At 38.0% G+C, this 23,337-nt stretch overlaps 3 protein-coding genes and 1 pseudogene across 3 annotated transcripts; 2 read left to right on the top strand and 2 right to left on the bottom strand.

Annotated features, from left to right (window-relative positions):
* The first annotated feature begins 1,645 nt into the window (after positions 1–1,645).
* Positions 1,646–2,680, top strand: LOC137719634 (glucan endo-1,3-beta-glucosidase pseudogene; annotated as a pseudogene).
* Positions 2,681–3,452: 772 nt separating this feature from the next.
* Positions 3,453–7,539, top strand: LOC137720814 (mini-chromosome maintenance complex-binding protein-like). The gene is made up of 14 exons (XM_088693532.1): positions 3,453–3,783; positions 4,010–4,123; positions 4,215–4,322; positions 4,552–4,683; positions 5,083–5,127; positions 5,226–5,345; positions 5,441–5,602; positions 5,771–5,842; positions 6,010–6,123; positions 6,289–6,491; positions 6,563–6,698; positions 6,788–7,009; positions 7,165–7,232; positions 7,317–7,539. Exons 1-14 carry the CDS (start codon positions 3,616–3,618, stop codon positions 7,429–7,431), a joined length of 1,779 nt encoding a protein of 592 aa, XP_088549658.1. The 5' UTR covers positions 3,453–3,615; the 3' UTR covers positions 7,432–7,539.
* A 1,486-nt stretch (positions 7,540–9,025) lies between these two features.
* Positions 9,026–11,073, bottom strand: LOC137719958 (expansin-A8). The gene is made up of 3 exons (XM_068458940.2): positions 10,837–11,073; positions 10,220–10,532; positions 9,026–9,789 (listed from the first exon to the last, which is right to left on the bottom strand). The coding sequence occupies exons 1-3, from the start codon at positions 10,979–10,981 to the stop codon at positions 9,486–9,488; spliced, it is 762 nt and encodes a 253-aa protein (XP_068315041.2). The 5' UTR covers positions 10,982–11,073; the 3' UTR covers positions 9,026–9,485.
* Positions 11,074–16,901: 5,828 nt separating this feature from the next.
* Positions 16,902–20,043, bottom strand: LOC137721322 (transcription factor RF2b-like). Its single transcript, XM_068460420.2, has 4 exons — positions 19,418–20,043; positions 18,392–18,524; positions 18,076–18,160; positions 16,902–17,622 (listed from the first exon to the last, which is right to left on the bottom strand). Exons 1-4 carry the CDS (start codon positions 19,906–19,908, stop codon positions 17,246–17,248), a joined length of 1,086 nt encoding a protein of 361 aa, XP_068316521.2. The 5' UTR covers positions 19,909–20,043; the 3' UTR covers positions 16,902–17,245.
* Positions 20,044–23,337: the final 3,294 nt, after the last annotated feature.

Below are 23,337 nucleotides of genomic sequence, written 5' to 3'. Positions count from 1 at the left end.
TGATCTCTATCATCATTTGATCCGGATCTTTGAACATAGGAAGTTTCGTTCGTTGTGGTTTCTAAATTTCTAGCCATTGTATTTTTCTCCTACGTCTATTCAAATAATTAAAAAAATTTAGGAATAAGAATGTATGAAAATTTTACGAACGAACAAGAAATGAAAAACTTTGAATACCAGAGTCTTCTTCGAGAGGGAGTGATAAGGAAAAGTGAAGGAGAAGAGAGAAGTGAGAGAAAAGGAAGAGAGAGAATGGGGACACAAATCAGGGGTGGGCCCCCTTTGGCACACCATTTAAGACCCAAAAACCATTTTTAAAAGGAAAATATCCTTAAACTTAGTGAAAATACAAAAATACTCTTTTTGTTCCGTAAATCACGGGACGGTTTGTTACATCAAAAATTCATATATTCCACCAAGAAATTCAGGAAAATAAGCACAAAAATTGAATACAAACAAGAACCGGAAGGACACTAAACTAGGCCTGGCAAACGAGTTGCGTTTGTTGTGTTCGTGTCGTTTTCTTGTCATCTTTGTTATCTTAATAGAGCTTGTTGTGTTATACTTGTTTTTCATGTCATTTTGTACCAGATCAACGAATCGTTCAAGAAATTGCCGAATCTACACTAAACACACAATAAAAACCTATTTGTTTAGTGCATTTAAATTTTATTTTGTAACCGGTTGTGTTTGTGTGCGTATTTTTCTAAAGAAAATATCTGTTGAAATGATTTTGCTAATTTGGATTTCTAAAGAAAATATCTGTTGAAATGATTTTGCTAATTTGGATAATTGTTTTTTACTTGAAATTAGTGTATGGGCAATATGTGGAAGGAGGGCTGGGTGGACAAAACGTGCAACGTTTGCAAGAAAAATACAATTGGGGAGGCCAGGCAAGTGGACAAACTTGGAATATATGTTCATGTGGCCTGTTTGGAGAAATCCAAGTCCAGCAACTTTTTTACCAGACTTTTCTCTGGGCGATGAAGGCTCATTAGTTTGCTTTGCTATGTACATCAGATGTCCCAGAGAGCCTAAACATAAATACATTCATTGTACATCAATGATCGGATTTAACGTCGGTGATTGCTTGCGTGCCAAGTCGGGCAGCAAACTTTAACTGGAAACACACATTCTCCATTTTCAAAACTTTAGGAATATGTGGTTAAGTTGAGACAATATCAGTGTGGTTAGAATTGGACCAATGATCCTTCTATCTGACTATCTAAGAAAAACGTCATCCTGCACTCTTTTTCTCTTAACTTTTTACACTAGAGAGCAATGCAGCTCTTTGAGTGCTAATATCAATTCCCACTTTGCTTTCATTAATTTAGGTTTTTCTTGTCTAATATCAATTCCCGTTTCGTTTTTATTAATTTAGGTTTTCCTAGTCTAAGTTGAAATCCTCAATATTTTAGGAAATTTCCTGTTTTTGTTAGTTTAAGTTTCCCTTTCCAAAAATGCAGTTCGAGTTTCGATTTCCTTTTGTCCATCAGGAAATCATGTCTTTTTTTACTGGTTGAATTGGGGTTTGATAACTATATAAAGCATGGTTTAGAGTTGAATAACTTGCAAATTACTCACGCTACCAATTCAGCCCGAGTTAGAGCTTGTCTAATCCTGTGTCCTTAAATCGATCTCTGCAATGGCCGGTAATCTTCAACTGCTTTGTCTCGCCTTCTTCGTCACGCTTTCGACAGCACTCGGTTCTCCGATCGGAGTATGCTATGGAATGCTAGGCAACGACTTGCCACCACCAACAGAAGTAATCAACATGTACAAACTGAATCAAATTGGTCTAATGAGAATTTACGAACCAAACCACGAAGCACTCAAGGCCCTTCGTGGTTCCGGCATTAACGTCCTAGTTGGAGTTCGCAATGATGAACTTCAACAACTTGCAAGCACTGAATCCGCTGCTGAGGACTGGGTAGCAGCTTACATTCGTCCTTATTGGCCGCAAGTCAATTTCCGATACATAGCCGTTGGGAACGAGGTCATCCCAGGAGAGGTTGCGAGATACGTCCTCCCAGCAATGCAAAACTTGCACAATGCATTGAGCTCCGGGGTTCTTAACTCTATTGAGCAAATAAAGGTCTCGACCGCAGTTGCAATGTCGGTACTGGGTGAGTCTTACCCTCCCTCGGCCGCAACATTTTCTCAAGACACCGCAGCGTACATGGTTCCGATCGCACGATACTTGAATAGTATTAGTGCACCATTGCTAGTCAATGTGTACCCTTACTTTACCTACGTTGAAAACCCTAGCGACGTTTCACTACCCTATGCATTGTTCGCTTCCGAAAGCGCTGTTGTGATAGATGATGGTCTGAGTTATTACAACCTGTTTGATGCCATGGTGGATGCGGTTTATGCATCGTTGGAGAAAGCAGGCGCACTCCAAGTCCGAGTGGTGGTGTCGGAGACGGGCTGGCCCTCCGGCGGGAATGGGAACGTGACAACACCAAGCACTGCGCAAAAATACAACTCTAACCTAATTAGGCACGTCCTGTCGTCACATGGCACTCCAAGGCGGCTGGGAAAGTCCGTCGAGACTTACTTGTTTGCCATGTTCAACGAGAACATGAAATCTGGTGAAGCAGTGGAGCGACAATGGGGTCTGTTTTATCCGAACAAGAGACCCGTTTATCCTATCAATTTTGAAGAACAAAGGATGTAGCCGGTTACGGAAAGTAATGCGAGTGCACTATTAGCTCAAAGTGCAGTTATATTGTGTCTTTGTTTAATCTCTTTTTTCTTAATTAGAATGTGATTTGTCTCCAAATATCGTAACATTCTTAGATTGTTTTAATTTTTTATGTGTTTATCAATTCGATTCTCTTCTACGTTTATGAACTGATGATGGAACTAATGAAGGCTTTTGAGAATTGCTAAGCAACAAATTAATCAAACAATGAACTGACAACAAAACACGGAATTTATTATCATTATGTTAATTCAATATTAGCGGTGTAGCTAAATTAAATAAAACAATATGTTATTTTTATATACCCAATTAAGTTCGAAGATTTCAACAACAAAATGGCAATAAATCGGATTTTATCGTCATGTAATAATTAGCCAATAAAATTAAGTTTAACCTTGGCATAACAAAGTTAGCTAAAATAATACATTAACTCTAACTTAAGTTCAAACCCCCCCTTTCATATTTATTAGGCCTAATCGGATAGATAGTTCTCGTGGTGATTATCGGAAGATAGCCCTCGTGGTAAAAAAATTAGGATTTAAACCCTCGTAGTGTAGTCCGTTAGCAAATTTAGTCCACAAGTGATTATTCCGTTAGTTGTCCGTCAGTATGAATAGTCGTATTCTCAGCGCAATGAAAAATTTCTCCATCCAAACTGAGCTTTCCCGCATCCAACGATCCAAAAGTCGTCTGCGATATCCGACGATCCAAAACTCATTACACTACACTCTTTGTAGGTTGTAAGAAGATAGCCGGTAACGTAGGACCAAAATGGCGGGAACAAGCACTTCTTAGCGGACCCAACGACCTCACTTAAAAGCGCGGGAAACCGATCCCAAACGACAAATCGACAGAGAGAGAGACTGTGAGAGCGAGTGAACTCAAAGGAGAGAGAGAGAGAACCAGATATGGTGGGAGTAGCGTACGACTGTCTGGCGAACCCTCTCGGAGCGGTTCGATCCACTTTCGAGGAGGCGATTGCGTCGGGATCCGACCCGGCCTCCTTCAGCGGCAAGGACTGGGGCGCCGTCGATGTCTTCCGCAGCTTTCTCTACGACAACGGCGGCCTCTCTCAGGTCCAAAACCTAATACCCACTTTCAATTGCTAATATGCCTTTTGATTTTCTCATTTTATTCTCCTTGAAACCCTAATTGTGTATTTTTTCCCCTTTTCCCCATTAATCTCTTGTTCTTAGCTGGGCTTATATAATATTATTCTGTGTGCGATGCCAATTAACAATTGAATTTATTTCTATAGCAAAAGAAGATTTGAAATTTATTTATTTGCTTGTGAAAATTTAGGTGCCGATTCTGAATTCTACAAGTATAAGATGGGTTCAGCCCAACACTCTGGTTCGATTTCGCGGAATGATACAAGACATGTTGGGAAATGAATTCTACGTCGGCGCTTATAAGGTAGTAGTCTTACGCCGTCTGATCATTTTTCTTATGATCCAATGCTGACTGATTTCTTTGGTGCTAAAACAATGTGTTGTTTGTATTGAAGGATGGTTCTGTTTGGAGGACCAACAAATTTACCGATGTTCCTCAATTCCCCATGGATTCTACGCCCGATATGCGATTGTGGGAACGCCGTATGATCTATTGCATACCGGTGAGTCTATGTTCAAACTCTTTCTTCTTTATAGCACCATATGCTTTAGTTTTAGTAAAATGGTGATAGAAATTCGAAGCACATAAGCATATGCCTAGTGTTGGTATTTGGTATATGAGTTTTCACCTTGTTAGGATAAATGACATTCCTTTAACTTCAAAGAGCCTGCAAGGATTTGCGGGCCGACATTCTTTTGATTTTCATTTTGTTATATTGTTTTTGTCTTTAGGTGCCAGGACTGAATTCATGGACTGAATCTCCTTCCGAAGCGGTGGTGTATAGAAGTATGGATTCGGCAACCCAACAAAGAGAGAAGCGCCAGAGAGTGGATACTGAAGCTACTGATATCATGGATTACGATGTAATTTCCATTTTCATAATCTGCATATTAACTGTTTCTTCTTTATTGAAAGGATAATCGTGATTAAGTATGCATTTTAACTGTTTCTTCTTTATTAAAAGGATAATCTTGATTAAGTAGAAAATGCATACTATATTACATTGCAAAACCTCCTTATGGTCATCTTTGTGATGGGCTGCAAAGCAGCTCAAAGCGGTTATTTGAATTTAGGAAGTTTTGGTTAGCGAAATGAGTAGGAAGCTCTCTGCAAGGGTTTCAGTTAATTGGATTGTCATAATTTACTTGTAGGCTAGATGATTTTTATTTTCTGCACTTCCCATTCTCTGAATTGTGCCCTCAGCTTTGTACTGGGAACATGACATCTTGTTTGTCTACCTAACATACTGCATTAAATAACAGGTTTCAGATGATGGGATTGAAGGTTCTCCTTCTCCCAAAAAGCTGGTAAGTTGTACCAACTTTATTCGAATAAAAAAAAACATTAGTTTTCAATTCTGATGGAACATATACTTATTCATGCTGAATTTCTTCTCGTTTTCCAGAAAGAGAGTGGACATTCTTCCCTCCCTACTCCATCTCAGCAGTCAATTACTGAGGGCACCAGCTCTAGTGTGATTATGGTGCCTGATGTCGACAGGGATTTGCTTCCCTGCCTTATTAAGGTACATTGGACAATTAATTGTACTAATAGAAAAATGATGAACCGAGATTTGTTCTCTCCTTTCGTGAAAGCTGATGAAACTCTTGTTGCTTTCAGATATATGATCGTCCGGAGTCTGACTTAAAGCTAAATGAGGTTTTTGAGTTTGTTGGAGTCTTCACTTTCGATTCAGAGTTTAAAGAGGACAAGGATGTATCAGATGATTTCACAAATGGTTTTAGCGAAGATGTGTTGGTTCACTTGCCCCCTAATAAGGTATTGGTTCATATTGCATTTATGAAATTGTTGGTCTCTATATATAAGAAAACACTAAATTTTGCATGTTTGGTTCTGTAAAGCTTGTTTGTTAGTACTTGGTATTGGACTATAAGTACATACATTTTTATACTCTCTTTTTTGTTTCACATTTTTCCCTTGGTGTGGGTACCACGTCTCCACTGTTTTATTCACAGGAAACTTGCAGTTCACGACTTCCTTCCTTGTTCCCCTACAATCGAGGTGATTTTGTGCTCATTATGGTCTCATATTTCCTCAAACAAAGGACTTCTATGCCTGTCTGCGTGTGTATATGCAAACCTGGGATCTCTAAATTTCCCCACTTCCGCATTCTTCCCTTAATTACTTAGACATTGTGTTTGAAAATGCCATTATTGTCTACCTTATAGCCAAAGCCCAACGTGGTGAAAGAGATCAGGGAATCTCTCTTGAGGCATCTTACAGCTGTTCTTGGTAATGATGGCATAGCTGCTAATTTCATACTGTTGCATCTCATGTCCACGGTAAATGGTCCTTCTCATATCAAAATTTTCGGTGTTGGATCAACATGATGATACTATTTTTGTTCATCATGTCGTTTGATTTCATGTCCTATTTCAATCTTTTAAAGGACATCTCTCCTCATCTCCTTTACTTATGAGGTATATGATTTAATCTCTTTTTGACAGGTGTATTCTAGAGTTGAAACTGTCGCTGTGGGGAAGCTTTCACTAAATCTTACTTGTTTAAGCAAAGAAAGTGCACCCGTGTTTGGTACTTGGATTGGCCGTGCTCTCAAGAATCTTTTACCTTTCACACAATGTATTTCCCTAACAGTGGATTATCTCAACACTGCTTCTCTTGCGCCAAGAAAGGATTATGAGACAAGCAGGTAATGAGATTTCTAATTCTGTACCTTAGTGTCAATTTTGTTCTAGTTTTTAACTTTTCACATTGCTCCAGGCTGATAACCGGAGCTCTGCAGCTGGCTGAGGGTTCACACATGATATTTGATGAGACCCGGTTAGAAGCTGGCATTCTTAACTCTGTTGGGGTTGAAAATGCAAGATTGCTTAAAACTTTAATAGAGTTGCAAAAGGTGATTTTTCTATTCTATTATACATGTGTCAGTTTATAGCACCGAAATGCACACTGTGGCATGATACTTTTTTAATTTGTCCTCTTCAGGTGGAATATGATTTCAAGTTCTATAAACTGGACATGCCAGCAGACATCCAAATGCTTGTTCTTTCGGAAGGCAAATCAAACATCTTGCCAGCTGATGTAGTGTTACCTTTCCATCCTTCTTCAGTGGCTTCTGTTGACATTACCGCAGAAGCACTAGAGGCTTGGAGATACTTGGCTACTCTTAGATCATTGCCACATTCTATTGAGCCAGAAATACAGAAGGTAAGAGTTGTTTTGGATGATTTTATACCCTGAAATTGCTACTTCAATAGAGTTAGGAACTTAGGATTACTAATTTAGTTCAGAAATGTTTTTCACCATGTACGATAAAATGATGGATCCACCTCTAGCATATGTCGTTGTCTGAAACCTTACAGGTGATGGAAAATGACTTGGTTGCGGCAAGGCAGGAAGATAGGACACTGGGAATCCAAGATTTCAGCAGGTTAGAGACTGAAAGATTTGCAAAATGTTCTATCTTCTTTTGAGATTCGTTAGTCATTCATTATTTTCTTGCTCGTACTTGCAGATTGCTGACAATGGGCCGATTGATGTCTATGAGTTTTGGTGAAACCTCCATATCATTAGAACACTGGCAGATGGTCAAGGAACTCGAGAGGTTACGAAGAGAGAGACTCAAGTGAATGTACCATTCACCACTGAGATTTGTTGTTACCGGCCACGGGTGCAGATGTTTTTGTAAGAAAATATTGTGCCATTAATGTTAACATGCTCTGCCAATTGACATCAAATTTCAGACTCTTCAAACTCTGGAGTGGACCCTTTCTGTTTGGTGTACTGAATACGTCTTTAGAGCACTTCCATCGTGTGCTCCAGCTCGAGGGACAGGCGTAGGAACAGGGCCAAAGAGCCCGAGTGATGAAGTCCAGCGTGTGCTGGCGAGCAAGCCCGAACAGGCCCGAGCGAGAGGCTGAGAGGAATCGACAGCCTGAGAGCCTAAGGGCTGTGTGACGTGTGGCTAATGTGTGGCATCGATGCATGCGCCGACCTTGCATCTTCCCGTCCTCCTTCCCTTCATTTGACCTGGATCTACACACCCAAACCCTCAATTTGAACGAAAAACATCAACTTTGCAAAATCAATTTCAAAAAATTAAATTAAACTAAAATTTCCAATAAAACTGCGGTTCTAAAACCACCACATATAGGATCAAATTCGATCAACAGCAAATAAATCAAACAAGAAATTAAAAAAAAAAAAAAAAAAAGAATCATCGGATTGAACTCACTATTCGGGATTCATAGTTGGGACTTAGAACGAGTTGTGAAAAATTAGGGAGAAATTCTAGTCCCGGCAAGCAATTGTCGCTATGTGTAGAGAGAAGGGAAGTGGAAGAGGAAGGGAAGGGAATGAAAGCAGAGAAGAGGAGAGGAAGACAAAGATTGGGGAAGAAGGAGAAACCGAGGAGGGAGGGAATGAAAGCAGAGAAGATGAGAGATGATGATGGTGGAATGAGGGAAAAACGTAAATGAGGGGAAGAAGGGAAAGAGAGATAGAAAGAAAAGAGAGAGATAGAGAGAGAGAGAGAGAGGAAGAAGAACCGGTCAAACAAAAAAAAAAAGGGAAAGGGTGATGGGATGTTTGATGGACTGGGTGAGAAAAATTAATATATTATTATCCATTGTCAGAGCTATTCAAGTGCAACGGTGGAGACGCAAAAGACAATTACTGTTCATTAAGGACAATTATTGTTCACTGGGTGGATTAAATAGTGTATTACCTGGGGGGAGGATTTCCACGCTGCTCTTAGGTTTTCTGATCGAAAGAGGAGTAACACTAACTTTCTTCAAAACTTAATATGTTGATGTCCAAAATCGGATCAACGATGTTAAAACCGCTAAACACGAGTGTTAACGTCGATCACCCAATACTATTCAAGTTCCGCACAAACGAATTATACTCGAACCGTCTTGAGAACCTGTCTACCATACAGGTAGGGAGATTTCACAGGGCATCTTATTTCTCATGTCAATCACTTTGGTTTAAAGCAAAAGTTCACATGATCACTTTTTTAGAGTGTTACTAACAGTTTTTTAAAACGAAAATTAGTGAAACCATTAAGTCTTCGTATTAAACCAAAGTATATAAAATTATTTTTTTTGAACAAATGATATTATCCACACTAAAGAGAAAGGGGGTGGGCTTAGACTCACAATGGGCTAGTAATAAAGTGGTTTTAATTCGTCTTTGACGAGAATCGAATCTAAAACCTCTTACTTTTAAGTGAAAAAGAGCACCAACCAAAGTATATAATTAAGAGGGAAGTACAAATTTGCCCCAACAGGGTTCAGTACCTACTTTTGGGTATGAGTAATAAAACCTGCATACCACATCCAAAGGTACAAAATGCATGGTCAAATTTGGAAATGATAGTACTTGTGTTCCTTTCATACGAGAACTTACATGTCCCTCTACTTATGATTAACAAATTTTTAATAAATTAACTATAAACTCACAAACTCCTCACTATATATAAATAAATATTATTATTATTATTTATATATATAGGACTAGCGGGTGCCAGTTAGCCACCTCAGCAATCAGTTGCCTCTCCTAAAACTACCCCCCAAACTCTCCTCTTCCCATCCACGTACAAATTACCATATACAATTCACCCTTCACCATTCACCATTCACCATTCACCAGACTTTTTAACTGTTTTACCGCCGGAGGAGTCTCAGAATTGACTGCCCTCAAATGTTTGTCCGAACTGCCAGTTTCCCGGCGCAACATTGTTGGCGGTGAGAGTTCTGCCGTCGCTGGTGGTGACCTGGAAGGAGAGGCTCTGGCCGTTGAGGTAAGAGTTGCTCTGCCAGTTCTGGCCCCAATTTCTTGACAGGGGTTGCCACCCTGTCTTGGAACCCTTGATCGACACAGAGTGGACGTCTCCTGCTCCTCCGACGTTCGTGATCAAAACCAAGTTGAAGTAAGAGTGGCCGTTGATTGTGAACCTTATTCCTCCCTTCTTCACACACGAAACCCTACAAAAATACCAGCACATGCATGTCAGTGTCACCACCCTCACAAAATATTAATAACTTTCAACAACAAAACAAATAAATTATTATGTGTGACCGTCCCACGTGACTTTCGCGAGAAAAACTCCAACGTAACAGTTGTATATCGTCTTTTACGTGCCCCACTTATTACGTGACGTGGTGAGCAGATGGGTGAGGTAGAAAGAGTGTATGCAAGTGTTTCCATACAAAGGAGATACTATTGTGAGTCTGTGACAATGTTTTAGCGAGGTCAATCGCACATTTTCATGCAAAAAGGTTAAAATGCATGGCGTTGTGTGATTGATTTTATACGCTCCCATATTAGCATTTCCGTTGTAGGTAAACTTCAAGGTCACGTGTAAGAGTCGCACCGAAAAATTATTGAGGCAGTTTAAGTTAATGTTGTTTTTACCTTCTGAAGGAGATGGGGACAATTCCAGCTCTGTATTGGGCAATTTTCAAGAAAGCAGGCTCAGCCAAATCAAAGTGCTGGAGAGGAGGGTTGCACCAGCCACCATTGTCGTTGGCCTGCGCAAAGTTGGGAGGGCAGAAGTTGGTGGCGGTGACGATGATGCTGCCGGGGAGGCACCATTTGGGGTCACTGCCACATTTCATCTCATAGCAAGACCCGCAGCTCAAGCCATTGTTGAAGAGAGCTGTGCTCAGTGCTGCAGTGTTGGTTCCGTACCCTTGGCTGTACAAGTTCCCATATCCACAAGCACCTCCTGCAATATCCAAATATACAACCCCATCAACATTCATGCTAAAAAATATTTACCATCTTGCATCTTGGGTTTTTGGTTTTTTTTGACGTACAAATGATATCCTATTTTAAACTAATCTAAATTGCAGCGAGATAAATTTGAAGTCAGGTGTATACAAAGAGCACATTTGCTTTAATCAATGTGTGACTATGTCCACGTCTGTGGAATTTGGGTTTAACATATTGAATCTCAAATTACAGTAAAGTTTTTACCTTTACCACATGAAGTTACCCTAAAGTGAAAAATAAAGTGAGTTGGGACTTACCCATTGTGCCAGAGGCATCACCACCACCATAAAATGTGGCATGGCCGCCCTCCCATCCACCTCCATAGTCACCAAAAGTACCTTGAAGACATAGATTGAGGACAAAGAACAGAAGAGCAATGGTGGAGTGAGAAGTAAAAGCCATTGTTTGCGTTTTTAGAGAGAGAAACTAAGGAGAGAGAGGAGGAGGAGGAAGTATTGAGTGCAAAGTGAGAGGTGAGTTGTTGCATTGGGGATGGATTTGGGGTTTGCTTATATAGGAGAGTTGAAGGCATTCGGGGTTGTGTGTCATGGGGCAGAGGCAGTGTGACCAGAAAGAGACAAGTTTAGCACAATGTTGATAACCTTTGAGAGAGAGAGAGAGAGAGAGAGAGAGAGAGAGAGAGAGAGAGAGAGAGAGAGAGAGCCACATAACACAAGATTCATATTTTCAGGTCATATTGCAAGAATCGATGTGCACATGCAAATGTTCCAGTTAGACTTACCAACTGCTAAGCTCGATGACCCTACCTGCACATGCATTTCTCAACCGTTTTCTACAACTACAAATAACTTGTAGAAGTTGGTATTTTCTTCTTCTTCCTAATTTACCTTAAGTTACGGAGATTAATTAACCGACAACTTTATCCCTTCAATTTGGGGTGTTTAGGTTCCATCACGAGTCCAATTTGGTGGCTTTGGAAAGGAGAAAATCTTGGTTTTCTTAAGTTGCGTTCTTACGTTTATAAACTCAGTCTGTAAGCATAAACTTGTAACTAAAAAGGTCAATACATATGTTAAGTCGAGTGAACGAGATACTCATTATTACGTTCTGATAAAGTCAAATTAAACATGTGTTGCTTCCTCATGTTAATAGGGCGACCTCGTCCTTTTAAGTGGGTAGCAAATCATTTTCAAAAAGAGATGAACGCATGAGATATACAACCGGTTGCAAGATAGATAAAACTTGTATTATAATTTAAACATGTTTTACACGTCATGATAGTTTAAATAGAGATCCACTCGAGATTTTACAATCCGAGCCCAAGGATCAAGCAATTCAGAGCACTTAAATTGAATCTGACAATCCCTATTAACTTATTCCGTTGGTCCAGCTCACATAAACTAAAGGCTCTGATTTTATCTTTCACACAAACCAAGAACTCGAATTTCCTGATCCTTGAACTTTGAACACAAAAATCCAAAAGGGACTACCCAAAAAAACATCATTTGCAGAATGCACTGAACATTGTTGTACGGTGCAGAGGATCTGCTAGAAAATCCGACATGAAAATCATTACCGTCTTTACGAGATGCTTGACCAATATCAGTTCCCACGTGTGTTGATGATTTGAAGAGATTGAGTAGAATCTGTTGAAGTGTTATTATGCGCAAAGTGTCGTTGCGCAAAGTATGTTTGCGCGACGTTTTCTGTTTAGCATCACGCAAACATATTTTGCACAACAAAATTTGCTACGTCGCTCAAGTTGTGCAAACATATTTTTGTACTAGTGGCATTAGTCAAGTTAATTAAACACCTAAATCTACTAATCTTGTTAATTTCTTCCAACAAATTTTAAATAATTAGAGGCAAGTCATCGAATCATAAGGAAAATAAAAAAACCAAAGAGTAGATAGATGATTTGGAATAATTTGTCGGTTGAAATTATGAAATAAAATAGCATTATTAAGAAAGAGTAATTGTCAACCCAACCAATTATGGTTCATATATAATTCTCAACCTTACACGTTTGTTGCCTTCAGGATGACGAAATTAAGAAATTAGAATATGATTAGCTTGTTACTTGTTGACAATGTAATCGTATCATCAAGATTACGAGAGTACGTGGATGACAATTATTTTAAAACATATGTTTTTTGGCATGTCGGGGTAAAAATGGTGGGGTGAATCCCGGTATAAGGTTGGCGTACTGAGTAGATTGTGAAAAATGTCTGGTTATTCGATGTGTGACTTTAACATCGTTGTATGTAAATTGTAATTGCCTTAGAGCCTTTTTTTTCCAATGAAAAAGAGTCCCTCCACTGATTTTACCACTGTTCTTAAAATCCTCACTGATTTTACTATTGTTCTAAAAATCCCCGCCTAGGCCGCGTCTAAGCGCTATGCGGCTGGACACCGCCCCATTAATCTTTAAGTGTTCGAAAATTAAGAAAGGACGTCTAGACCTGCCTAGCCGCCTAGTCCCACCAAGACACTCATTTAGGTCGCAACTCTCACTTAAAGATAAAATAGTAACTTTCTTTTTACATTTTATTTTTTCAATAAATTGTGAAAGATAGTTGAATACTCGGATGAACACTCATTATATGTTTGTTATCTATGTTTTCAATATATTTTAATACTTTATAATCTATATATCATTCTCTTTTGGAATTTATATATTTCAATACAACTATGTATTTTTTTTACGTATACCTAGACAATTATTTATATGTTACATAATAAATCTAGGGAACTATTATTAGCACTCCAAAAATCTCATTCGACACTCCTCAAAAGTGTATTTTTCCTTTCTAATTATAGAAAGTTTGAAGTGCCAAATGAAAATTTTGAAGTGCTAATAACAATTCTCTAAATTTAATTATAATAAAAAAATTAAAAAAAAACAACTAGACCTTCGCCTAGACACCTAAGCGTTAGACTTCTGTCCACCGTCCGACTAGCACCCAACGCCTTCTAGCACTTTGAATGTTACTATGTAACGATAGAGATAAGTATTATCCTTTTATAATCGAGACTTTATTCTTAAAATTAACGATGATTTTATTTAATTGAAAATTTGGAATACATTTAGATGATGAACCCTACCATGTTAGCAGCACATGCAGTTCCCGGGCTTGGTGGTCCCTTTAATTCACACATCATTTTCAGATGATTTTTGGCGATGCTTTTCGGTTTTCTAAGATAATGATAAATAAATAAAACATGGAGGAAACAGAAACTAGAGATAAAAAAAATAATGAAAAATAAATATTTGACTGTGACTTTTAGAAGATAAAAAACAAAGAATAATTGTGAACTTTATAAATAAATTTCGAAAAAAAAAAAAGGACATGATTCAACCTCAACAAAATCATCAACTTTTTGTCTCTTCTGTAAGGGAATATCTTGGGGATGGATTTGTCGAATCAAAATCACTAGGATTGTTACGTCACACGCATTTTTCTCGCATATACATTTTCCATTTTGTTAATGTCGATTAGGCCGTTTCGTTTGGGCATTATGTACGTCTCCTTCAATAAAATAAAATATCGTTACATCACCTTGAATTACCATGTTTTGATCTTTAAATTAGTTCAAAATCGACATATTAACATTGGAACACCATAATATGATAAAAAGTAAAGTTGGTCAAGTGGGATTGTTTCCCACCAATATATGAGGAATAGGATTACAAATTTACAACATAACGAAGTTCCTCATGCGAAGAATCACGCATGTACGCTTAAGATAAATAAGCACCAAAATACACACCCTAAACGCTCGAACACTCGGCCGAATACCGTTACACACGAAGCCTTTGTACTTAAAAGATGCTTATCATCTGAGAATGATTCGCTTAAGATCATTTCAGCTTTGCCCTCCATTTCTGAAGATGATTCTACCTGATTGGATGAATTTCCTGTTATAATCTGTGAGCCACTTGAAGAGGATATCTCCTTGTCCTGTACCGATGTCCGAGTAGCCTATTTTTTGCTTTATTGAATGAAATTTAGGCCGTTCCTTATAATTAAAATTAAAAATAAAAAAAAAATCCTTATCACCTTCTAAATCAAACCTCTACTCTACAGAGGTGGATTGTCTGTCATTCCATTTCCATTCTTTCTTCATATTATTTTGTTTGTGTGGTCACGATTAAGTCACGTCAACATTTTATATTTCCATTACTTTTTGTTTTATTATTTCTATAAAAAATTAATATAAAATATTGACGTGGTTTAATCGTAACCATACATCACAGGAGATCATAAGAAAAGTATGAAAATGGAAGGATAAACAATCCACCTCCCTACTCTACACCGTGGAAATCAATAATATACATTTTATAATCATGATCATTATTATTATTATTTTTGGAATTTTTGTAAATAAGTGAATAAAATGACAACGGTCCAAAGTGAGTGATGCTACACGAATTCGGTGCAAAGTCAAAGTTTGCGGCTTCAAATTTAACGAATCGAAGTGTCGTTAGGAGAAAAATACATAGTAAACATATAAAATATGTATTGGGTTTTGTGGTCATGGAGTTTGAACAAAGTTGTTCTCGATCGAGAATCCAATGTACCATTGCATTGCATTGATGTTCATGATGTTCCTGCATTTGTTACCGACGCCTAAATACGTTATCTTGCACTCTATTTTTCAAAAAAATACAAAAAAAATCGGACTCAAATAATCGAATTACTACGTAACGATTATTTTAGAGTGTCAATAATATTATCTTTTAACAATTTATATATCTTTTATCCTCGTTTTCTCTTTTGAACAAAGTAGAAAGAGATTGAATTGAGATCCACAAAAAGGCATGTGGATATTGTCGAAATGTTGGGAGTGGAGGACCCATGCAAGTGCCCTTCACTTGGGGTTGTCTACCTAATTTAGTCGCCCAACTCCAATTGCATGAAACTAAAATCCCAAATGGACCCATTTGGTCATTGGCAATAAGGATTTGAGTGGTCAATTTTTTAGGGTAGTTAATAACATGGTCTGTTGTAGCAGCCACAAGAAGTCCCACATGTAAATCCAACTTCCAATTTAGGGCAAATATTGTTCAAACTACAAGTCTCCTCCAACACCAGGCATGAGAATTTAGCGGATAAAACTTGTAGTGTAGGCCATTGCAAACCTGGTGACATGTTACTTGTGTCTGGTGTCATAAAACCTCTGCCTTTTATGTTATATAAAGATGTTGACGGCCAACTTTGGGCTAGTGATACTTCTTTTTCAAGTACCGAAAGAGATCAAAAGCTCAAATTCTTAGAAGCAGGTCCTCTCGGGGCAAAAGAAACACGACGCTGCAAATCTCTCCCTCCGTCGCTCTCTCCTTCTCCTCTCACCACAACCCTAAACGCGCCGCTGCAAGCCTACTATCGCAAAAGCCGCCTCCTTTTTTGCCGCTGCAATCATCGATCTTGTCGATTATTCCCACAAAGTCTCCTAAGCCCCTCCCTAAATGATTTGAGCCATAACTAAGCCGAACTCTAGCGATTCCGATTGATCCTGCTCTGGCTTCTGCTCCCAGAGTGCAAATCGGCACAAAATTGAAGCTCATGTTCTTCATTGGTGATTGCAGAGAGGAAGGAGACGACAAATTGAAGATAGAGGTCCATTTTTGGCCCACGATCTCTTACATGCATAGATTTATAGGAAAACTAATGAAAATGACTTGAAAACTTTAAGTTTTAACGATAAGAACAAAATAAAAGGTAAAGTGAATAATACCAGAATTGACCTTTTAGTATAAAAATGTGATTTTTCGTTAACATGAACAGTACTGTAAGCTTTTCGTTAAAACTCCCTGTATTCATAGGAAAAAGATTAGAAGTCCGAAGTCCTTATCTTCTAGTTGCGCTGCTGCTGCCTATGAGTTCAGCTGCTACCCGCAATCTAGATGACGGGTTTAACCTTTCCTATTTTCCAATTTTTCTTTTTGATAACTAATCATGGGCTAATGAAGCCCATAAATCATTTGTTAATGTACCCGTTGGGGGTGGAGAGGAGAAAGTCTTGCGTCCAGACATCAAATATGACACCAGACAAGGGAGGGACCATTGGCCACATACACCCGTTGGTCCTTTGCACCCAAAAAACGGGTGGGAGTGGATCCCTCCACAATTTCGACAAAGACATGGGATGTGGGAGTTCAAAACCCAACACAGAATTCGTGAGTTAGAAAAGTAAAGTTAACAATTGTTCGAGTCAGGCTAATGTTTCATAGCGTTATACGATAGATCGGTGGTTAAAAATCAGACTGCATTTCTCACCAGGAAGGGAAGAAGGAAAAAACAACATCAATTGTTGTTACATCACAAGCAAGTTAATATAATTTGCGAGCGACAACGGATGAACAACACAACACAGATTTCCACAGCATGTCAAATTATCTACGGTTACAAACGAGGAGAATACATGGTGGGAAGGGGGATCCCCAGCATGAAGAGCTGCATCTCTTAAAATCACCGGGAAGTGGGAACAACACTCTATTCCCACATGAGCAACCCGAACGAATGAATTTGGAATTCAATAAGCATTCATGAACAACTTACGGCCTAAAGCAGCTACCAAAAATTTTGGGAGCAATCAATTCAAAGAATCAAAGTCCAGTAAAAGAAGTTTAAACCATACCTTTGGCTGAGGTCAGTCTATGAACAATCCAACAAATAAGGTGGACCTGAGGTAGATTAGGTTTTAAAATCTTCTGTTGCTTTCGCCGGCAGATATTGAGGGCCCTTCAGGCCTCACTAGATGAGAACCTCTGTTATTGATGTCAAGCCCCTGAAATCGGCCAATAGGATCCTGCTGTGACATATCTAAGCAGGCATGTGACTGGGATGATCCAAGCATAGGCTGATGGGGAGCTGACATATTAGGCTGGAATTGATGGAACTGTGGCATGTGAATGTTCTGGGAATCCCGTGACCCGGGCTGTGACTTACTGGGAAACAAGGGGGACTGCGAATATGGAAAATGGTGCATTCCCAGATTGTATGAATCAGTGTGTGTTAACTGTTCTCCAGTTGCAACCTTGAGCCTCTCAAGTTCTTTCTTCAGTGCATCATTGAGAGCTGTATTATGAGAACAGTACAAGAGTATCGACAGTTAGCAATTACCATAGTACTATTGGGGAAAACTTAGTTTAAGGAAATGGAAAAGATACTTGCACACTTTTAAGTACAGTTACCAGATTCAACCCAAAGGAGATAACCAAGAACAAAATAGTAAACCAGTGAATTGGTTAAGAGTACAACAGATCCAAAGGTAGAGCTTTTAAATTTTTGATACCTCATACTCAAAAAGGAAGGTGCTATACTAGTATTTTCTAAATATGGGATAGCAATCGACTTAGCGCATCTTAATTGGTACTAACCACAAATATAGCAATGAACCACCTTAGAACAATATCCAGATGATGATCCATTGTCCACATGCATAACAAGTAAATCAATAAACGGAGCCTGGAACTGAGATCTACAGTGAAAAGTTGACAACAATTGCAAAACTGGGTGGATGACACATACCATCACGTAATTGAGCTTGTTGTTCCATAGCTTGCACCCGAAGCTTAAGCTCTGTGTTCTCAGAAGATAAGCCCGTTGTGTCTCTCTAGAAAATAACACAAGGAAACAAATAAATCTCTCAGAGAACAGTCGGTGAGAACAAGCAATATGTGGGTACTGAGTACAACGTCAAATAATCCTAACTACAAGTCCTGTAAAACGTCAAAATAATCTCTTGGAGGTGGCATGAAGCTAGTGCGTGCCACTCAACTGTATTTTAATGAACTACATTACTATAATCAGATAAAACAAGCCATATGAGCATTTCCGTACAAACCTGGAACAAAGTGAGCTGTGCTGATAGAGTAGTAGCTTCTGTTTGTAGTGTCTGAACTTTTCTTTCAAGTTCTGATATGTACCGGGCCTTCCTCTCTTTTGACCGAGCAGCAGACTGCCGATTTGCCAAAATCCTGGAACAATATGTACATGATGAACTTTTTTTTTTTAAAACACCACCATGAACTGCACTCTAATAATTAACTTTACAATTATCCATATATTATAGATATGTGTGTGTACCTCGTTGAGTACTTTAACGAGATACATGCTATATGCTAAGCTGTATAATGAAGATCCAAGTATGAAGTATTTCAACCCCGATACACACAATATTTTAAGCTTCTGGATGGTAATCAAAATCCTAATAATAACTTACATGCTCAAAGCTTTTGACAATTATTAGGATAACACTAATCATTTATTTTGAGAATCGCCCTTTTCCAGATGTACTTGAGAGAGAATTTCCTCCGCTCTTTGTCTCTTTGTACTTCAAATCTAGGTTTCTCGAGTTGTTAGAAGACATGAAAACTATAATGTTCCACTAAACATCCTTAAATGTTTGAAAATTATGTTGGCAATTTGTTGGTAAATTTCGGAACCATGAAAAGCAATTATCTTTGAGCGAATCTAGAGTAACTGTTGTTTTTTCCACTAGGAACAACCCGCTCATAAATGGTTGTCGAGCAGCTCGGTTAAGAAAGATCATAAATTCACAATGCTTCCTCAGCATTGTTGATAAAGAATGATTCTTAAACTTATAATTAGGGAGATAATTTCCGCAAAATGCAGATTATGGTGTTTCAGCATCTGGATTAGTTATTTCTTTCTTATTAGCTTCATTCATCGCGAATTAACAAACACAAATCTCAACAAAGATTTGTTCTTTATTATAATAATTGTTTCTAAGCTGATTATATCCAACTAAAACATGAACATTATGCAAAATTCGAGTCAAAAAGCAAGAAACAAGGAACAATTAAAGTCAAAGAAACACAATTTCAATCGAAACAGATTGAAGAAATACCTCTTAGCTCGTTTGGGATCGACGGTCCAGAGCTCAGCCAGCTTATCGGGAGCCATGGCCTTCTTAGCCTCTATGCTATCCAAAGACGCGTCCACGGAGTTGCTATGGCGATGCCTCGGCCTCGCGCTCATCTCTCCACCAAACCCGCCGCCCTCCGAGTGCAGGGAACCGCCGGCATTCTCGGGTTTCAGGTCGGAGGGCCCGTCGTCGAGTTTGGATCCGAGCTTCTCCATATCCATGAAGATGCTGAAAATATCTTCCTCGGAGACCCCCAGCTCCTCGAATCTGCCGGACGGGCCGTCGAACGGGTCCTGGAGCAGATCCAGGTCGTCGGGGATCCGGAAATGGACCTCCGATTGGGCTCGACGGTGGTAGGAGCCCCGGAACAGAAGGCTCGGAGTCGCGTCCGGAAACGGCGGCGCCATGCGTAGGCGCTGAGAGTCCTGAGAGCTGGAGCTCGGATCTGGTTTCGGGTTGGCCGGATCTTGCATTTTTGTCGAGTCTGGAACTCTGCTCTCTCTCTCTCTCTCTCTCTCCTCGCGACCGTACTAGATGCGTTGACAGTGAGTGTTCTTCACTCGAGATCAAGTTGGAGGGACAATTGGGAGCGAAACTGAGAAACGAATGAAACGGCGTCGTAGTCATGTGGATTGGGCTTAAAGGTTCAAGATAGTACATTTATGATTGTAGGACTCTAAATATCACCAAACCCAAAGTATGCTTTAAGTTAAGGCTCGTCCGTTACGCCCAAGGTTCAAAATATAAATCGAATTATCGATATTTATGTCCAAAAATTAAAGATCGATATGGAAAGGTGGAGGAAGAAGGGGTAAGATGTAAACTTCACTCAATGAATTGATAAAATATAAGAAAATCAATGAATATTGACGATAATTACCAGTTCGCCACAGAAATTCTAAATCTGAATGAGTTAATGTACACATTTCATTACAAATTTTCATAATTTCTACTGAAAGCAATCGATAACAATATTGATATCAATATTTTCACATATATCAATATAAGATAGTAGATAGCAAAAAAAACTAACGTGAATATAAAAAATTAGGACAGCATTTAACAAAAAAAAAAAAAAAAAAACATACGGTCTGATTACCATCAAAGTCGGATTGTTTAAATTTGATGTGAACAAAAATTGTCATAAAATTTGATGTGAAAAAGTTGTCATGAAATTCGAAAGGTTGGGTTGGAAGTGAGAGGCTTGGGGAAAGCAAGCGACAAGCGATAGTGATACTGGTAGTACTTTTTTTTTTTTTTTTGAAACACGTGATACTGGTAGTACTTGTGCTATAACAATGAGGCTTTTTTTAGTAGGATCCTACATAACCGAAGTACAAATGTTTCAAAGTCTCCAATATACACGTTAGGTTGTCTTTAGGTGCAGGCAAACATTTAGGTCCAAACAACTATTTGGGTTTCTTTTATCAGCCACTTTCATATGTTTCTCTTTTTTTTTTTCGTCGAATGAAATTAGAATCAACAGCGGTTAATCAAATGACATTATAATTAAAGGCGGATGGATATTGAGATCAGGGTGATCCTAGGACTACTCAGAGTCTAGAAGATATACATGTGAAGATCTTCAACAGATCCTCTGAATGTTTGGTTAGGTCCCTTTTGTGTGCACTAAGTGTTTGATATAATAGATGTTAGGCATATCTAGACAAGTTGTGTCGACAAGACTCAACAAAACCTCTCGAATCTCTACATCACTCATCAGGTTGTTTCAACATATGTCAATATATGTTGACATTGTGCAACATGCTTTGACTGACAACAACAAGCTCACCAAGTGTCCAAATAAATGCCTCAGTAAAATAAACTTAAAATTAAAGTTTAAGCGCCTCACGCTCTATTTTTATTCAAAAAACTTGAATCATTAACACTAGAATCTCAAGGTTTGCATCTTGCTTGAATCTGCCACCTACTAGAATTCAAAATAGATACAAACAAAAGTTAGCGTGTGAGGAGAGACATTTTGATAAACTTGATTAGAATAGTTCTTACATCAACAAAATCGGCGTGCAATTAAGTGAAATCAAAATACAAAGAATCTTGTATTTTTGTGAGAACTATTTTTCGAATCACTTGATTAGACATTCTTAGTTCATGCTTGAGAAGTTAGCTAGCATGATTGGTTGAAGCTGCTCCACATGTTCACCTAATCAATTAAGGTGTTGAAGACTTGAAGAGGCTAGCAAAGTCGGTAGCCCATTCAATTTTTTTAAAATTTGTACATGGATCTTGATGGAACTTGTATGGGTTTAGTCAATCCAAGAATAACATGTGTTTATCCCTTGAATTTTGAGGGCCCATTGGGACACATGGACTAGACATGTGTGGACCCATCAACTCCCTCAGTCATCTGATCTCCCATCTGAATGATCACGTGCCTCTCACGTGCCCTACTCATGGCCACACACTCACAACCCACAAGTATCTTGACAGTATAAACATGTCATTGTCAAGATAGTGATTAATGTTCAATTTTATATGATTACCAATTAGTATAGAAACATGGGAAATGCCGACGAAGCTCCCTCAAAGTTAATTTTATCGAGTTTCTGTCAATTTACTGTTTAACATTAATTTTTTATAATAATATTATGTCAAAATATAATGTGATAAAGAATATATAAAGAGTTTTATTTTTTTAACAAATGATATTATCTATAATAAAAAGGTAAGGAAGTGAATTAAGTCTCACAATGAGTTAGTAATAATACGGTTCAAATTCATTTATAACAGGAATGAAATATAAAACCTCTTACTTACAAATGAAAAAAAATATATCATTACATCGTAGTACTAAGTGGCTGAAAAATCTCATTTTAATAGGATCTTTGTAACGTTTCTCATGGTGATATTTTCTAGATGCTTATAAAAGCCAATTATTTGGTCAAATTCCATGATTTGCTGACAATTAGACTTTTTGCATGTTCATGTGTCAGTGCCTACAATTTAGGTTCTAAATCTTCATGTCCTATTAGACCTACTCAAACAACTGTAAAATTCAAGTTTTAGGTTTTAAATTTATCTCAACTTAGTTCAACCCTTAGGGTAGATATGAGTTAAAACTCAAAATTTATTTCTAGGTCAAATTTAGTCTAGGATTCCCCCTTGAGTTAGTGGGGCTGGTCCATCATATATGTATAACTTTTTTAGTTTTATATTTATAAATTCATTTAATCTAACGATTAAGATCTAATGTTATGAAATTCAACAGTAAAAAAAAATTTAATAGTCCAAATTTAAATCCAATAGCTAAAGTAATTAAAAAAATTCTTTTATGTGTTTCATATTCTTTCATAGTGTTTCACGAGTTTCATAGTGTCGGTTAGTGATTTTTCAATATTTGTCGGAATCTAAATATTTTTAGGTTAAAATGTTCATAAAATTAAATTACAATAGTTTGCATAATTTTTTTTCTTTTAAAAAAGTTACTTTAAGAAAAAAAAAATGAACCTAAATTTATTCTTTAATAATATGGGGCTAAAACTTTAACCCAAAAAAGTTGGAGTAAAAAAGTTGTTTCTAGGTTAAAATCTAAAATTTATGGACTTAGTTAAAACCTAAATTTTATAGGCTAAAAATTTTAGGTTTTAACCCAAGGGTTAGAGAAATTCTTAAGGTAAAACATGAGCTACCCACAATCACTCATTTATTCTTTACTTAGTGAATGAAATCTTGAGTTTAAATCTCATCAATGACAATTGTTCATTGAGAAATACACGATCCAATCTGCATTGAGTCTTATACGCATCGGCTAGATTTTACATGTCTTCAAATCCACAAGCGCTCTCGGAGACATAATATTGTATTAATATTAGTTAATTAGAAGTGGGGGTTGACTTTTTCTTTTTTTTGGATAAAGTGGGGGTTAAGTTTCACATGTATAG

The sequence above is a fragment of the Pyrus communis genome, chromosome 1, assembly GCF_041283825.1.
Source record: "Pyrus communis isolate YQ-2024b chromosome 1, ASM4128382v1, whole genome shotgun sequence".
NCBI classification, from domain to species: Eukaryota; Viridiplantae; Streptophyta; class Magnoliopsida; order Rosales; family Rosaceae; genus Pyrus; species Pyrus communis.
This window is presented reverse-complemented; position numbering and strand designations above follow the sequence as displayed.

Coding starts and splice junctions, on each gene's coding strand:
- LOC137721322 (XM_068460420.2), bottom strand. CDS start 19,908: ATGCAAGATCCGGCCAACCCGAAACCAGATCCGAGCTCCAGCTCTCAG. Junction 18,161..18,391: donor CACAGCTCACTTTGTTCCAG/GTTTGTACGGAA, acceptor GTTATTTTCTAG/AGAGACACAACGGGCTTATC. Junction 17,623..18,075: donor ACAAGCTCAATTACGTGATG/GTATGTGTCATC, acceptor CTCATAATACAG/CTCTCAATGATGCACTGAAG.
- LOC137719958 (XM_068458940.2), bottom strand. CDS start 10,981: ATGGCTTTTACTTCTCACTCCACCATTGCTCTTCTGTTCTTTGTCCTC. Junction 10,533..10,836: donor TGATGCCTCTGGCACAATGG/GTAAGTCCCAAC, acceptor TGGATATTGCAG/GAGGTGCTTGTGGATATGGG. Junction 9,790..10,219: donor GTCCCCATCTCCTTCAGAAG/GTAAAAACAACA, acceptor GTATTTTTGTAG/GGTTTCGTGTGTGAAGAAGG.
- LOC137720814 (XM_088693532.1), top strand. CDS start 3,616: ATGGTGGGAGTAGCGTACGACTGTCTGGCGAACCCTCTCGGAGCGGTT. Junction 4,684..5,082: donor CTGATATCATGGATTACGAT/GTAATTTCCATT, acceptor ATTAAATAACAG/GTTTCAGATGATGGGATTGA. Junction 7,010..7,164: donor TTGAGCCAGAAATACAGAAG/GTAAGAGTTGTT, acceptor GAAACCTTACAG/GTGATGGAAAATGACTTGGT.